At 41.5% G+C, this 18,644-nt stretch overlaps 1 protein-coding gene across 1 annotated transcript in view; it reads left to right on the top strand.

Annotated features, from left to right (window-relative positions):
- Nucleotides 1–202: 202 nt before the first annotated feature.
- Nucleotides 203–18,644, top strand: part of apoba (apolipoprotein Ba) — a gene marked incomplete at both ends in the record, with an annotated part of 60,820 nt that continues 42,378 nt past the window's right edge. Inside the window, 7 exon segments of the mRNA XM_080413383.1 lie at nucleotides 203–269; nucleotides 5,426–5,608; nucleotides 7,198–7,310; nucleotides 8,543–8,688; nucleotides 11,505–11,652; nucleotides 16,086–16,238; nucleotides 18,129–18,253. Of these exon segments, the coding sequence (XP_080269509.1) occupies nucleotides 203–269; nucleotides 5,426–5,608; nucleotides 7,198–7,310; nucleotides 8,543–8,688; nucleotides 11,505–11,652; nucleotides 16,086–16,238; nucleotides 18,129–18,253 (935 nt within the window).

Below are 18,644 nucleotides of genomic sequence, written 5' to 3'. Positions count from 1 at the left end.
TCTGCCACTCTGAGGCCTGCAGTCACACTTAACAACAGTGTTGAGCAACACGTTGAACTTTGAACCCCAGCAGTACAGCCTGATGCAGTTATCTGCTCTGGGTCTAATAAAGGAGGGACCATAGACACACACATTATAAAAGATCTAACACAGAGCTGTAAGCGTCCATACATCACCAGCAGAGCGTTCTAGAAGGAGCATCATGAAGGGAGACAGAGACACTTCACTGTGTCTCTTGCTGCTGATCTGCAGCAGCTACGTCTGGGCTCGTAAGTTCTGATCTTCTCTGGTTGTGAGCTTGTAGATCGGCTGTTTTCAAATGGCCGACATGTATATAGGGCTGAAGTGGTTAATGTATGTTTTGTAATAATAATCAAAATCTACAAAGTAACTAGTAACTAAAGTTTTCAAATAATTGTAATGGAGTAAAAAGTACAATATTTGCCTCTGAGATGTAGTGGAGTAGAAGTAAAAATGTTGAAAAATGGAAATACTTTAGTAAAGTAAAAATACCTAAAGATTACAGTACTTGAGTACATGTACTTAGTTACTTTACACCACTGCCATCTTCAACCCTACAAATCCCTGTTCTGGGGAGAACAATCTGCAAAATGTAGCAAATCTACAAGCTCACAATGCATGGCGTTACGACACTTTCTGAGCTTGTAGATCGGATGTTTTTGCTAATTTGGAAAATGTTTGAAAGTGTTGGTAAATGTTTGGATACGTTTGAAAGATTGTGACAATGATTACAGTAGATAATGACAGTACATAATGACAATGACAGTACATAATGACAGTACATAATGACAGTACATAATGACAGTACATGCCCAACATAGGGAAGGCCAGTTGAAAGCAGTTAAAGTGGCTCAATATTGATATGAATTAAAACAATATAATTTATGTTAAATGTCTTAAAGGTTACGTTTACTCCAGGAATAAATGAATATATGCACGCAATAAAATCCTCAGAGTTTATCCATTTATAATTAGTTAAATGAACACTGAGGATTCTATTGTGTATAAGCACTACTAGAGCAGTGATTCACACACTTTTTTATGTCAAGGACCCCCAGTTTGACCAGGGACCCCCCATTACATAGAAACTATTCTGTGACCCCAATTAACACCATGTAACTCTGAGAGTGTATAGTACAGAGTTAGAGACCTGTAAGGGTTCATTTGGTTCCATGTGTACACTCTCTGAGTTACAGACCTGTAAGGGTTCATTTGGTTCCATTTGTACACTCTCAGAGTTACAGACCTGTAAGGGTCCATTTGGTTCCATGTGAACACTCTCAGAGTTACAGACCTGTAAGGGTCCATTTGGTTCCATTTGTACACTCTCAGAGTTACAGACCTGTAAGGGTCCATTTGGTTCCATGTGAACACTCTCAGAGTTACAGACCTGTAAGGGTCCATTTGGTTCCTACAGTAATTATCAGTCATTTAGCTGTGGACCCTTGCAACCTCTTCAAGGACCCCCTGTTGGTCCCCTCGCCCTACTTTGAGAATCTGCTGTGATCATGTTGTTTTCCACTGGATCTCAATCCAGAGATCACATTCTTTATACCAGGCGGAGTGTGCCTTTAATTAATACTAAATCCTTCTGATCATGTAATCGTTTTGATCTGAAATCACATTGAGTTGTTCATGTGTATAGTCACACATGCTTTGTTTATCAGTGGTGTTAAGTAACTAAGTACATTTACTCAAGTACTGTACTTAAGTACAATTTTGAGGTATTTTTTACTTTACTGGAGTATTTCCAATGTTCAATACTTTTACTTCTACTCCACTACATCTCAGAGGCAAATATTGTACTTTTACTCCACTACAATTATTTGAACACTTTAGTTACTAGTTACTTTTGTAGATTTTGATTATTATTACAAAACATACATTAACCACTTCAGCCCTATGTACATTGCAGTCATTTGAAAATAGCAGATCTGCAAGCTCACAATGCGTCACGATACGACACATTGTGAGCTTGTAGATCTGCTATTTTCAAAAGATTTTAATACATGTTATGCATTTGAAACTTGTGTGAAATTGGACGTTCTGAGGTTACAAAAGGTTTGACCTTTGGTATTTAACTCGGTTTTACTGTGTTTATGTGAGTGATTACAAGTTATACAACTGTTATTTATACCATTATTACTGTTATTTATACCATTATTACTGTTATTTATATACCATTACTGCTGGACACCTAATCTGTCACTTTTTCTATTCACTTTTTCACTATGATGTCATCTTCATGTCTTCTTGTTTCTTATATTATTAGTATTGTTGTTGCTGTTACTGTAATACTTCATAACATAAATGTGATCAAATGAATGTCTTTTTATTTCAGAACCAGGCAGTGAGAATGAAGAGCCCGTATCCACATGTAAACGTAAGTTTATCAGAAGAACATTTCATCTTTCATCACATTTCCTCATCACACGAGAACACATCTGTGACATCTTTTTTATTTCTTTGGGCTATTCAAAGATAGCAGATCTACAAGCTCATATAGCGCGGCACCGAGTGCCGCGCTTTATGAGCTTGTAGATCTGCTATCGTGATTTGTTTTGCAAATCTTTGAATATAGGCTATATTCTACAAATGTCTTTTTGGAGAAAAAAAAACGTATGTTTTTATATCAATGGTGCTCCAACTTTTTCATATCATGGACCAGTTTAATGATATGTATTTGGCAGCGGACCCCCATCTCAAAATATGTTGTTCCAGGGACCCCCCAGAAGCAAAGATTTGACTTAAAAATGCTTGCTTTAAAAAATATATATTCCAATATTTGCACACATTTAAAAAAAAAAATCAAAAATAGCAGATCTACAAGCTCATAGTGCCGCGCTATGAGCTTGTAGATCTGCTATTTTTGAATAGCCAAAGTATAGAATATGGATAACACAAATTACACACAAATTTGTTACACAAATTTGTTACGGTTTCAATGGGTTAAAATCTGTAACAGAAGAACAACATTATGAGACACATTTTCATTCATAAATTCAATGACAGTGACACAAGAAAAATAAACATCACATGTGTAGGCTACTTTGACGAGGCAGAGAGAGAGCAACACATAGCAAAACAACATTGATTAAAAAAAATACGTTTCACATCTGTACCTCCCAAAATATTGTATTTATTTGATGCTTTTAGAGACAAAACATCATATACATGAACATCAATTTGGAACATATCTGTGGAAATGATAAAACCCCCCGGAGAGGCTTATTTCCAGTGTGTGTGTGTGTGTGTGTGTGTGTGTGTGTGTGTGTGTGTGTGTGTGTGTGTGTGTGTGTGTGTGTGTGTGTGTGTGTGTGTGTGTGTGTGTGTGTACCCATGATAAACCTAGAATAAATCCTGTCTCATTATTTTAACCTCTAAAAACCCTGTGTACTTAGTTAACCATTTAAAGGGATAGTTCACTCCAAAATTGCTTTTCTTCCTATGTATTAGTCACCCCATGGAGACTTGAATTCATGGATGTGTTTTAGTTTTTGTCTCATTCCTAAGACAATAATTTGTTGACCAGCGGACCGGTAGGCAGAGGTTCCGGTAGGAGACACAAAGGAGACTCTTTGTGTCTGCCGCTCATCAAATTATTGTTTTATGTAGGAATGAGACAAAAAAGTAAGGGGCCTTGGCCCCTTACTTTCTTTCCCCTCTACATCAAATCCCTTGAGTAGTAAAAGAACAATAGCTGAGTGGTTAGAGAGGCCCTGTGGGGGGGGGGGGAGGGCCCGGGCCGGGCCGGGGGTCAAAGTGTCCTTGAGCAACACAAATTAACCCCCTAACTGCCGCCCGAGCGCTGCAGTAATGGCGCTCACTGCTCCTAATCGTTAGGGTGGTTAACCCTGTAAGACCGGGAACGCATCTGTGTCACTTTTTTGATATCTTTGGGCCATTAAAAAATAGCAGATCTACAAGCTCATAGCGCGGCACCGAGTGCCGCGCTATGAGCTTGTAGATCTGCTATTTTTAGGAAAATAGTGAAAATGTGTGCAAATCTTTGTATATATATTTATAAAGCGATTTTTTTTTACTCAAATCTTTGCTCCTGGGGGGGATTCTACAAATGTCTTCTAAATCCTAACAGTTGTTTTTGAAAAAAACGTATGTTGCTATAATATCAGTGGTTCTCCAACTTTTTCATATCAAGGACCACCTGAAATGTATTTGGCTGCGGACCCCCATCTCAAAATATGTTGTTCCAGGGACCCCCCAGAAGCAAAGATTTGAGTTAAAATGTTGGCTTTAAAAAATATTGCACACATTTTCACTATTTTTTGGATAGCCAAAGACATCTAAAAATGACACCGATGCGTTGGTCTTAATGGGTTAAATGGGCGACTAAATGATAGTATGAATGTTTGGCTGTATTTTATATTTTCTCATGTTGGTCTCACAGTGTGTTCTGGGTTGGCCTGGTTAAGAGGGTCAGCATGTGCTGGCCGGTGGTGTGTTGTTGGTTCAAACATGCACATTGACCCGGGAGCACACACACACACACACACACACACACACACACACACACACACACACACACACACACACACACACACACACACACACACACACACACACACACACACACACATTGACCCATGGGAACAGATCGATATGCTGAACTGCCTCTCATGTCCACTGACACACATGACCCGCTCTGTGGAGAGATAAGTACTGGAGTACAAATACTGAGATATACTGACTCTATACCACGCCTGGGATTTCCTCATGTCAGGGGTTAAGGCCAGTGGTGTAAAGTAACTAAGTACATTTACTCAAGTACTTAAAGTACAATTCACTATGCGGAGAAACACACCTTTATGGAGGGTTAAGGGTTTGTATTGAAATAAATAGAATGGAATGGAGGGAGGGAGGGGGGGGTGCAGGGTTCCAGGGAGGGGTGCAGGGTTCCAGGGAGGGGTGCAGGGTTCCAGGGAGGGGTGCAGACCCTGGAGTCTAGAATGTTCAAATCAAGTTCGATATTTTCCTCTGAGATGTAGAGGAGTAGACAGTGTGTAAGGAGTATTTTTTGGGGGGGGATATAGGCCCACTCAAGTAAAGTAAATGCACCTCAACATCGTACTCAAGTACAGTACAGTACACTGGGGCGGCAGTGGCTCAGGGGTAGAGTGGCCGGGTAGAGTGAACTGAAAACCGCAAGGTTCCCAGTTCGATCCCGGGCTGGGGCGCTCCCCCAGAGTTAGTGTAGAAGTGTCCTTGAGCAAGACGCTGAACCCCTAACTGCTCCCGATGAGCAGGTTGGTGCATTGCATGGTTTCCTCCTCCATCGGTGTGTGAATGTGTGTGTGAATGTGTGTGTGAATGGGTGAATGGCACAATCAATGTAAAGCGCTTTGGATAAAAGCTCTATATAAATGCACCATTTACCATTTACCAGTAACTGAGTACATCTACTCGGTTAACTCCACACCCCCTGTGTTGTGTCTCTGCCGCTGGACTCTGGCTCTGTTCAGTAACAATGACTGTTGTTCTCCTAATGGACCAAAGGTCACGTCAGGCCTGATGATGTGGAAGGCCTGTCCGTCACACTGGCTGCTCTGTGTGGCCATACAACATACATGTACTGTCCATAAAGGGACACTTCACCCCAAAAATGACTTGTTTTCCTATGGATGAGTCACCCTATGAAGACTTGAATTCATGGATATTTTTTTGTTTTTGTCTCATTCCTAAGACAATAATTTGATGAGCGGCAGCGGTTCCGGTAGGAGACACTAAGAGTCTCCTTTGTGTCTCCTACCGGATCCGCTGTCTACTGGTCCGCTGGTCATCACAGTATTGTCTTAGGAATGAGACAAAAACTAAAACTCCATGAGGTGACTAATCCATAGATTTTTTAGGGGTGAACTATCCCTTTAAGGCTAAAAGGATAACACAAAAAATTGTTTCCTTTGTGGTCCTATGTATTCAATTCATCAACATGGCATAAACATAACGCCAAAATACAATATCATCAACAGATATAAAACACTATTATGTACAACGTAGAAAAAGGGTAAAATGTTGGCAGTAAAATCCATCACCTTTCTATGTGAGAAGTGAGTTTAGCTCCCCTAGTGGTCACCTGATAGATGTTTTATACATTAACCTCCCCTTGTGGCCTCCTGATAGATGTTTTATACATTAACCTCCCCTTGAGGCCTCCTGATAGATGTTTTATACATTAACCTCCCCTTGAGGCCTCCTGATAGATGTTTTATACATTAACCTCCCCTAGTGGCCTCCTGATAGATGTTTTATACATTAACCTCCCCTTGTGGCCTCCTGATAGATGTTTTATACATTAACCTCCCCTTGTGGCCTCCTGATAGATGTTTTATACATTAACCTCCCCTAGTGGCCTCCTGATAGATGTTTTATACATTAACCTCCCCTTGTGGCCTCCTGATAGATGTTTTATACATTAACCTCCCCTAGTGGCCTCCTGATAGATGTTTTATACATTAACCTCCCCTAGTGGCCTCCTGATAGATGTTTTATACATTAACCTCCCCTTGTGGCCTCCTGATAGATGTTTTATACATTAACCTCCCCTTGTGGCCTCCTGATATATGTTTTATACATTAACCTCCCCTTGTGGCCTCCTGATAGATGTTTTATACATTAACCTCCCCTTATGGTCTCCTGATAGATGGTTTATACATTAACCTCCCCTTGAGGCCTCCTGATAGATGTTTTATACATTAACCTCCCCTTGTGGTCTCCTGATAGATGTTTTATACATTAACCTCCCCTTGAGGCCTCCTGATAGATGTTTTATACATTAACCTCCCGTAGTGGCCTCCTGATAGATGTTTTATACATTAACCTCCCCTTGAGGCCTCCTGATAGATGTTTTATACATTAACCTCCCCTTGTGGTCTCCTGATAGATGGTTTATACATTAACCTCCCCTTGAGGTCTCCTGATAGATGTTTTATACATTAACCTCCCCTTGTGGCCTCCTGATAGATGTTTTATACATTAACCTCCCCTTGAGGCCTCCTGATAGATGTTTTATACATTAACCTCCCCTTGAGGCCTCCTGATAGATGGATTCTCAGGCCTGTTTTGAAGGAATGCCAGTGATTCACATGTTTTAAGGGATGGTGTCAGTGCAGTAGAATTGACATGATTGACATAAATCCTTCATAATGATTGTTCTCTCAGTGTCCGTCAGGTTCAAGGCCTTTAAGAAGTACACGTACCAGTACACCACGGAGAGCAGGAACGGGGTGACGGGAACCTCCAGCCTGAGGAACGGACCTAAAGTCACCTGTCAGGTAACGTTGTCCCCATTTAATCACAAAAGAAATATATATATATTACTCCTGCAAATTCATTCCAAACATCATGTAAATGGGTACATTATCTCTATAATCAGGAGATCAAGAGGGATCCGTCCGATTTTTCATATTCCATCCTGATTGGCTCATTCCGAACATTGCTGCCCCACAATAACCTACCTGACCTGGCGGAGACCTGTGCTCTGAGGAGCACTTTTTCTAGTTATTAATATTGCCTCACCTGCTGCCTTTGTTCATGGAACCGATTCATGGCTGATCCTGGATAAATTAAGCCAGGATAGCTGTTAAATCCAGGCTTAATCCCTAATTCTGCTTTCGTGAAACAGGCCCCTGGTTGGATCAAATTGGTATCCCGACCTGTCTATTAACACATTTGGTGCCAGAATGGAGTGATCGTACATCGTAAATGACTCGTTTTCTCCTCTTTAAAAAGTTAAGAAAATGCGGAGGGTTTTTTGCAAGGAGATAGCATGGGAGCGGACGGGAGCCTGGGTTTTTGGCACAGTGATCCATCTGTCCCTTCCTTCTCAGAAGAACCGTGGGTCGTTCCAAAGCTGCGCTAGCCCCTCCCGTGTGGAAAAAACGAAAGAAAATAAAAGATTGATAACACGTTTTTTACAGGTTTTGGCACCTATATGCGCTATTCTTTGATAACACAGTAAATACCGGTTTTGGCACGCGATGTGTTAACTCATTCAGTGCCATTGACGTGTAACACGTCCATTTTCCAAGGCAGTTCCAAGGCGCGCTTGTAGATCAGCTAATGTTTTTTCATTTGAATCCTGAAAAGTTTTGGACATATAAGGTTTCCACCTGACAGAAGCACATGAATGAAAAGAGATGATCGATTAGATCATGATCCGTCCGTCCGTCCGTCCGTCCGTCCGTGTGTGTGTGTGTGTGTGTGTGTGTCCGTCCGTCCGTCCGTGTGGCACAAAAATATATATATTACTCCTACAAATTAATTCCGAACATCATGTAAATGGGTACATTATCTCTATAATCAGGTGATCAAGACGAATCCTTCCGATTTTTCATATTCCATCCTGATTGGCTCATTCCGAACATTGCTGCCCCACAATAACCTACCTGACCTGGCGGAGACCTGTGCTCTGAGGAGCACTTTTTCTAGTTATTAATATTGTTCTGTCCTCTAGGTGGCGATGGAGGTCCCCCAGACATATTATTAATATAGTTATGTCCTCCAGGTGGAGATGGAGGTCCCCCAGACATGCAGCTTCATCCTCCACACCAGAGACTGTGTCCTCAGTGAGGTGTCCTCCATGGACGACCAGGGACAGCCCGTCTACAGCCAGACTGAAGACACTGAGGCCTTCAAGGCAGCCATGGAGAAGTTAGTGGGATATGAGTTATTATTATTATGTCTTCTTTGGTTCCTCAACGGGGTTTTACTCTGGGATCTCATTTCAGTCACATAACTCGCACATACATTGACAACATTAAAAGCTTCAGAACATGTTATTTATTCAATGTAAATACAAGTGTGATTATTATATCTGATCTTAGTGGTTCAGGCTCTGCTTATACATTACTCCCTGCTCAGCACATTAGAAGACAACCATTTAAGAGCAGGGAGATGGAAGTCAATGAATCAGGTTTAGATAGAACGTCAATTTGGTCGGCTGCTTGACACGTCACATACAGTACATGTCCCACACAGAGCTTGTTACGGCCACTACACTTGGCTCGAACACCAGTGACCATAACATAATAACAGGACCAAAATAATGTCTCAATTGCAATAACATTTATTTTATATTCAGAAAGAAACATGTGCAAAGGGTTCTTGTGAGCAACCATGTCAATAAATATACCAGGAGGGTAGAGGTATAATAAATTAACCAAAACAAAGACCTAAATAAATGTCCTAACCAAACAAAAGTATTAATGGGCTGGCCAAACTAAAAAGTGGGGAGTCTGGTGAGCCAGGCAATATGTGCCCGTCGTCTCACCAGACTCCCATAAACTACCAAAACATACAATAAGCTAAACTAACCGGAAACCGAAAATCATAACAAACAATACTTACAACCAGCCCATTGGAACTGAAATAAAGAACTATAACTAAACAAATGCAAGGGATCAAATACACAGGTGTGCTCTGCTGGGGTGCTGGGGAGATCCTACAAGTTGGCTACAGCTCCTGTTTTATAGACCTGGCCCTAATTACAAATGAAGCACAGCTGGGAAAAGGGAGGGGCAGCCAGAGCACTCCCAGGTGAGTGACAGGTGTCTAGCCAGACCAGGACAGCAGAGCCAGCAAGGCAGGATAGACACTAAACACAGGACAAATAAGCATTAGAACACATAAGCAAAGGAAGACTATAGACTGAGGTGTGAATATGTGCTAGCACATAACAGAGCTGCACATGCGTGTTAACCTCTCCAGTGCATGCTACGCATCATTTCTCATTTCCAAACACATTTTGAACCGTAACAATAAAACAACAAAACAATAAATTTAAAATACCTTCACGTTATTCACCGCCATCTCTATTCTTGGCATGTTTTAAAAAAGAGAGACAATATCTTTCAAAAACTTTTTTTTAGCCGATTTGTGAAATAGGGCTTAGCCAATTAAAACATACACTTTGTCGTACATCAAATGGCGATAATAGCTGATCAACGACCTCAGCGTGTCGTAACGCGATGTGCTCTGAGCTTGTAGATCTGCTATTTTTCAATTTTCTTATTTTCACCGACACGGACAGATTTGGGATGCCAAGGTTCATGTGGTAATTTACTCCTTCAGAAAGGATCAGCATGTGTTTGGGTTTGATGTGAGCAGGCTAGTGTGATGTGAGCAGACTAGTGTGATGTGAGCAGACTAGTGTGATGTGAGCAGACTAGTGTAATGTGAGCAGACTAGTGTGATGTGAGCAGACTAGTGTGATGTGAGCAGACTAGTGTGATGTGAGCAGACTAGTGTGATGTGAGCAGACTAGTGTAATGTGAGCAGACTAGTGTGATGTGAGCAGACTAATGTGATGTGAGCAGACTAGTGTGATGTGAGCAGGCTAGTGTGATGTGAGCAGGCTAGTGTGATGTGAGTAGACTAGTGTGATGTGAGCAGACTAGTGTGATGTGAGCAGACTAGTGTGATGTGAGCAGACTAGTGTGATGTGAGCAGACTAGTGTGATGTGAGCAGACTAGTGTGATGTGAGCAGGCTAGTGTGATGTGAGTAGACTAGTGTGATGTGAGCAGACTAGTGTGACTAGTGTGATGTGAGCAGACTAGTGTGATGTGAGTAGACTAGTGTGATGTGAGTAGACTAGTGTGATGTGAGCAGACTAGTGTGATGTGAGCAGACTAGTGTGATGTGAGCAGACTAGTGTGATGTGAGCAGGCTAGTGTGATGTGAGTAGACTAGTGTGATGTGAGTAGACTAGTGTGATGTGAGCAGACTAGTGTGATGTGAGCAGACTAGTGTGATGTGAGTAGACTAGTGTGATGTGAGCAGACTAGTGTGATGTGAGCAGACTAGTGTGATGTGAGTAGACTAGTGTGATGTGAGCAGACTAGTGTGATGTGAGCAGACTAGTGTGATGTGAGCAGACTAGTGTGATGTGAGCAGACTAGTGTGATGTGAGCAGACTAGTGTGATGTGAGCAGACTAGTGTGATGTGAGCAGACTAGTGTGATGTGTGCAGACTAGTGTGACACCATTTCATTTCTTAAATGTTGCCCTTTGGGTCAGACCTTTAACCCATTGAGACCGGGAACACATCTGTGTCATTTTAAGATTTATTTGGCTATTCAAACATAGCAGATCTACAAGCTCATAGCGCGGCGCTATGAGCTTGTAGATCTGCTATTTTTTGAAAATATGTGAAAATGTGTGCAAGTATTTTTTAAAGCGAACATTTGTAAAATATATTGTTCCAAGGACCTCCAGAAGCAAAGATTTGAGTTACAAATTGTGAGCTTGCAGATCTACTATTTTTGTATAGCCAAAGTATAAAATAATGGTTAAAGTGGTTAAAATCTAAAATGACACAGATGTGTTCCTGGTCTTAACACTGTGTGTGTGTGTGTGTGTGTGTGTGTGTGTGTGTGTGTGTGTGTGTGTGTGTGTGTGTGTGTGTGTGTGTGTGTGTGTGTGTGTGTGTGTGTGTGTGTGTGTGTGTGTGTGTGTGTGTGTGTCCAGGAACCCTCTGAAGTTCACAGCAGAGCATGTTAAAGACGTCAGGCTGTTCCCTGAACCTGACGAGACGGTCAACATCCTGAACATAAAGAGAGGAGTGGTCTCAGCTCTGATGGTTCCTGTCATGGACCAGGAGGACCTCAGTCCCATGGTGAGACTCTCTACAACACTGCTTCTCAATGTGGCCTGGGACCCCCTGGGGGGTCCACACATGATTCGGGGGGGAGGGGTCCCCAGATGACAGTGAAGTTACAATTTAAGGACTTTTAAGACCTTTTTAATACAAAAAAATAATAAGAAAGAAAAGAAAGAAAAAGAGCATTACTGCATCAGAAGTAACCAACAAACTATACTATAAAAAGGTCAAACAATCAAAATGGTCAAATAACATAAGAAAGAGGCAAACATTTTGAAAATAGCAGATCTAGGCGTTGTGAGCTTGTAGATCTGCTATTTTCACAATATTTACCTGTGGAACCGAGTCAAACTAAATGTAATGCCTCTATATGATTATTCTGGGGGGTCCCCAGTTCAAATGTGATTATATTGGGGGGGTCACGGCCTGAAAAGGTTGAGAACCACAGCTCTACAACATGGCGGGCCCGATCTTGTGCGCAGCCTCACCCCTTTTATGCCTAAAATGCCTAAAAAATGCTAAATAGTTTCGGGGTAATTAAGGCCAGATAGGACCCTGGCCGACTCTGTGCCGTTCAAGTTGCATAACGATAGGCAGAGAATAGTAAATATAACCTTCTGGTGTGTGTGTCATGTTTTAATGGAACATTAAAAGGGTTTTTATTATACGTTTTTGCCCGGATCTTTGCTTTGTTTTTCTCTGCTCATCGATATGGGACAACACAAGGAACGGGGTAGCGGACGCTCCTTATCGGAGCTGAAAGCTAGTTGTCGATATGCAACGCATGATGCAGGAGCCTGTCTCTGTGTCTCAGTCAGTCAGTGTCTCATAAACAGAGTCATTCTATGATAGGTTGGGTTCAGATCAGTTCAGGCTGTGACCTGGGTGGTGTTAGCCTGGTAAACCCTCCCTCCGGAAATCTCAATTCCATTTCATTTCAGGAGTGAGTCTGGCATGATCCGCCTTTCTGCAATATTGGCTCTGTATGCCAAACGGCCGGGCCTATCAGCGTCGTCACTCATTGTTCTGTGATTGACAGCTTACGTTGGCCAATCAGGTGGCGAGTTCGAGTGAGCCCAAAACACGAACGGCAGCCATCTTTTTCTTGTGCGGCCAATTCTCCGCTATTTTTTTACTTCAAAAAGCTCTCTAACTTCTATTTTGAGGCACGGAATTTACTTATAAGATATCGTTTGGATAGAATTTAGTTGTTTAACTTCATATATGTGGTCAATTAATCATGACAAAGCCTATTTAAAAAATAATAATTAGAGAACCGGTAGGGGCGGGCAGTGACACCATTGTACCCGAAAAAGGCAACCCATTTTGGGTATGGCTGTCTCAAAAGTCCCGTCGCGTCACATTAAGACTGGTGAACTGCTGATTGGCTGAAGGGGAAAAATTATCATTGGCTGAAGGGGTTGTCAGTCAACGGTATTACTCCCGCCCAACTCCAGCACAGCCAATATTGCAGACAGGCGGATCAGGCCAGACTCACTCCTGAAATGAAATGGAATTGAGATTTCCGGAGGGAGGGTTTACCAGGCTAGGGTGGTGTGTCATCTCTGTTGTGTCCTTCCTATCTCACTTATAGTCTAAGTACAATGGTGGAAAGTGCATTTACTCAAGTACTGTATTTAAGTAAAATGTTTAGGCATTTTTACTGTACTGGAGTATTTCCAATTTTCAGTACTTTTACTTCTACTCCATTACATCTCAGAGGCAAATATTGTACTTTTTAGCTACTCCACTACAATTATTTGAAAACTTTAGTTACTAGTTACTTTGTAGATTTAGATGATTATTACAAAACATTCATTAACCGCCTGTCTAATTAACCACTTCAGCCCTGTATACTTCGGCTTTTTGAAAATAGCAGATCTACAAGCTCGCAACGCGTTGCTTTGAGCTTGTAGATCTGCTATTTTCAAAAGATTTGTATACATTTTGAACACTTGTGAAATAGGACATTCTGCATAATGAGTACAGTAGGAAAGAGTAAACTGCCACAGCAGTTTATTTTTGTGAAGATGACTTTTATGTCACACACAGTAATAGTCTCTGAACTCTCTCCAGCCAGAGTGCTGCCTCACACACTGTTCACATGCCTCCATCACACAGTCTGTCTGCCTCACACACTGTTCACATGCCTCCACCACACAGTCTGTCTGCCTCACACACTGTTCACATGCCTCCATCACACAGTCTGTGCAAAGGAAACTTGAACGGCATGAACGGAAATGACAAACAGACGACAACTTCCTCTCTCAGCTTTCAGGAGGTGTACAGTAGTTACTGTACATACTCTATATACAGTACATAGCATTGAGAGATTGTGGAACAGTTGTCTGGCTGCGTGAGATTATACTGTCACACACAAGTGGTCTTTATTAACCCATTAAGACCTGGAACTGTGTCAATTTTAGATTTGAGCTAAAAAGCATTATTTTACACTTTGGGCTATTCTAAAAAATAGCAGATCTACAAGCTCGTAGCGCGGCACTCGGTGCCGCGCTATGAGCTTGTAGATCTGCTATTTTTGAAAAATCTTGAAAATGTGTGCAAATCTTTGAATATATATCGTTTTAAAGCGAACATTTTTAACTCAAATTTTTGCTGGAACAAAATATTTTGATGGGGGTCCGCGGGCAAATACATATAATTTTGGGGGTCCTTGACATGAAAAAGATTGAGCACCACTGATATAGAAACATACGTTTTTCAGAAAACTTGTGGGATTTAGGAGACATGTAGAATCGGCTTCAGGTCTTAAAGGGTTAAATCAACTACTGTGGCAGGATTGAGTCTCACACGAACATGCAGACCAATACATTTCTCTCTGCATGAAAATCTAAAAAATGTCTAAATTATTTCTAAAATAGCCGATCTACAGTACACGCTCTTTAAGAAAAAACATTTGAAACGTTACCTACAATGACACCGTCGGGGTTAAAGTGGTTGACGGTGTTAGATAAAGGATCAATTGAAGGTGATGATTATTGGGTAACAAACGGTTCACACAATGTTATAATAGTTTTCATGTAGGTCATGTAATCTGTTTGATCTGTCTTATCTTCAGTGACACAGTTACCTTACAGATCTCTCATAACAGGAGTCAAGCTGTACAAAGATTAGACACAAGTTACCTTTAGTGGTGGAAAAAAAGTACTCACATTCTTTTTACTTGAGTAAAAGTATCAACACTGCAATGTAGAAATATACTCTGTTACAAGTGATAGTCCGGAATCAAAACATTTACTTGAGATAAAGTACAAAAGTATTGGTATCAAAATGTACTTAAAGTACCAAAAGTAAAAAGTACTCATTATGTAGAATGTCCCATTTCGCAAGTTTTCAACTGTATAAAATGTATACAAATCGGCTATTTTCAAATGGCCGAAATAGATGTAGCCTAGAGCTGAAGTGGTTCATGTATGTTTTGTAATAATAATCAAAATCTACAAAGTAACTAGTAACTAAAGTTTTAAAATAATTGTAGTGGAGCACATAGTAAAAGCACAATATTTAGCCTTTGAGATGTAGTGGAGTAGAAGTAAAAGTACAGAAAATTGGAAATACTCCAGTAAAGTAAAATATACCTCAACATTCAACTTAAGTACATTACTTGAGTAAATCTACTCAGTCACTTTACACCACTGGTTACCTTACAGAGCCCTCATAACAGGAGTCAAGCTGTAATCAGATTAGTTTATCTTCATACGTATCTTTATGACACCAGGTTGGTCAATCTGCTATAAAAAAGACATTTCTATCAGCATCTGTTTTTTTCAGTTTAACTGACGCTCTCATGCAGAGTGACTGAGAAGGACTTCTAATCTAAGTGATCAAAATGACCAGGGATGATGAGTGTCAAATCACGTGTCAAGTAGGTTAGGACAATTAATTAAAGACTCCATAAATGGTAAATGGTGCATTTATATAGCGCTTTGATCCAAATCGCTTTACTGTACATAGATTGTGCGTTACATTCACCCATTCACACACACACACACACACACACACACACACACACACACACACACACACACACATTCACACACACACACACACACACACTCACACACACACACACACACACACACACACACACACACACACACACACACACACACACACACACACACACACACACACACACACACACACACACACACACACACACACACACACACACACACACACAATGTAGATCCAATCAGAGGTGGGGGAGAGAGAGAGAGAGAGAGAGAGAGAGAGAGAGAGAGAGAGAGAGAGAGAGAGAGAGAGAATTGATCAGCTTCAATGTTATAGTGCAGTGGTTCTCAACCAGTGGTCCGGGGACCACCAGTCCTTGAGGAGTAAAGAAGTGTTATTTTGATCAACGTTTGCCTGTTGTCTCTCCTATTTGTTGTCTTTAACTCTCATATCTCTGTGTTTTTTTTCCTCAGAGCACGGTGCACGGTCTGTGTCCGGCAGAGCACCGGGTCAAGTCCAGGAAGGACATCGCCACAGACGTGACGGTGTCTCTGGACATGTCCCAGTGTGACCAGTTCACCAGCAGACCTCTGGCCAGCAGCCCTCTGGCTCTGCTCCAACAGCTGGTAGGAACCAGCCTCCACCACCTCAATGTTACAGATAGATACATAGACACATAAACTGAACACAAAAGGTTTGGAAACTTAACGTCGGTCGATTATTTCTCCCCTTCAATAACACCAATTGGTATTGTGTTTTATATCATTTCTATCGTTGATTAGTCACCTTTACAACAAGGTATGATTTGTAAGGATCGTGCAATCGTGGAACGAGTAACACAGCTAAACGTGTGGGTAGCGCCTCCCAAAAATGTGCCAAAATCCCCCAATATGCTTCTGTTGGTAATCGCTCTAGTTTTGAGCGACCTGCCAGCACACACCTGAGAGGTGTGTGTCAGTCACACACCTGTGACTGACACACACCTGAGAGATGTGTGTCAGTCACACACCTGTGACTGACACACACCTGAGAGGTGTGTGTCAGTCACACACCTGTGACTGACACACACCTGAGAGATGTGTGTCAGTCACACACCTGTGACTGACACACACCTGAGAGGTGTGTGTCAGTCACACACCTGTGACTGACACACACCTGAGAGATGTGTGTCAGTCACACACCTGTGACTGACACACACCTGAGAGGTGTGTGTCAGTCACAGGTGTGTGACTGACACACACCTGAGAGGTGTGTGTCAGTCACAGGTGTGTGACTGACTGACACCTGAACATGGGTCTTGCAACTTTGTTGAGTTTGTGTTGATGCTCCAAGCAGCAACACTGCCCCCATGGAAAGATGCCAGGTTTGTCCCTTCAGGATAAGGCCTGTGCAACAGGGCAAGTGAAGCTGGTGTTCCGTTATGCAGAGTGACAGCATTATTTGGTGTCACCAAACTTTTAAATACTAAGTATTTCTACATTACAGTATTGATACTTTTAAGAAAAACAATTTAGTACTTTTTCCACCTCTGGCAAACGTTTAGTTTTGTGTATAATGACAAATGACGAAGTAATGCTCCGTCCTATGACAGTGTCGGGTGTTGAAAATAGCAGATCTCCAAGCTCACAACAAGTTGCATCTGTGACTAGTAGTGCAGCTTGTAGATCTGCTAGTGTCTGCACCTGACACAGCTGTATGCTGAAGTATAAATCAGACTGAACACAGAAAGTACAATTAGCACCATCTTCTAACAATGTGATACATATTTGCTTGAAGCTATAAAGCTCAGCATAGAATATTAATCCTACTCCCCACTGATGTCAGGACAGCAGAGTCACTGCCCATCTTTCGCCGCAGGCTGAAAACCCACCTCTTCAGGAAACACTACCCTTCCTCTTCGCCTGGCCTACTTGTTGTTAACTAGTTGTACAAACTCTTGTTTTATTGTTTTATTGGATCTTGTTTATTTGATACACTTATTTGTTTTAGCTCTTGCTCATTTGATTTTCCTATTTTGTCTCATCTGTTTAAGAAAGTAGGTAGCTGATATATTGCACTTTTACTTTAGCGCTAGGTATAACTCTTGGTTGCTTGTTTTAGAAGAGAATGCACTAAAGACTTCTGGTGATTAGTAGTTTTCGTTCCCTACCTATGTTGAATGCACTTATTGTAAGTCGCTTTGGATAAAAGCGTCTGCTAAATGACTGTAATGTAATATTTCACGCCTAGAATCTAATTTATAACAGTTTCTTATCTTAACGCTTGTTGAATGAAGCTACAGGTGCATTGGCCACAGTGGATGTGGATGTGCCGTATTATGAATCAAAAAGATGTGTAATATTGAATACTAAATAAAGTCAGACAATCTTAAATCCTTTATTTCACTGTCCTAAACCTTCTGACTTTCTGGCAGGGCGGTCACTGTACTTGAGGCTCAAATAGACAACAAACCATAGAAAATATTTCAGAATGTACATTTTCCAAACATACATAATGTTATGTTTCTGTACTTCCAGCATCGTCCGCTGTCTAAGCTGATCAGAAGCTCTCACCAGTGCAGTTATCAGTTTGACAACAGGAGGAAACACATGACCTCAGTGGAATGCACAGAGAAACACCTGTACCTGCCCTTCTCCCACGAGTAGGTCACCTTCTCTCTCTCTCTGTGTGTGTGCGTGTGCGTGTGCGTGTGCGTGTGTGTGTGTGTGTGTGTGTGTGTGTGTGTGTGTGTGTGTGTGTGTGTGTGTGCGTGTGCGTGAGTAAGTGTGTGTGCGTGCGTGCGTTTCATATAGTGTGGCGTTCCCAGTGTTGGATATGCGAGGGGGGGTGAGGTGGGGTGATAATAATCAGTGGTAAAAAAAAATTTGTATTTAAGTAAAAGTATCAATACTGCAATGTTAGTTTTTTCTAATCGTGTCAAAATGTGTCAGAATCAGCTTTATTGTCACGTCACAGGTTTACAAAAGTGGAATTAGTTTCCGTGCATAGTTCCCATCATATCGTTATTTCCATAGAAAAAAAGAAAGGGAAGA

This window comes from Gymnoscopelus braueri (genome assembly GCF_963280865.1).
Source record: "Gymnoscopelus braueri genome assembly, chromosome: 19".
Classification (NCBI taxonomy): Eukaryota; Metazoa; Chordata; class Actinopteri; order Myctophiformes; family Myctophidae; genus Gymnoscopelus; species Gymnoscopelus braueri.
The sequence above is the reverse complement of the archived record's forward strand: the minus strand, read 5'-3'. Positions and strand labels throughout refer to the sequence as shown.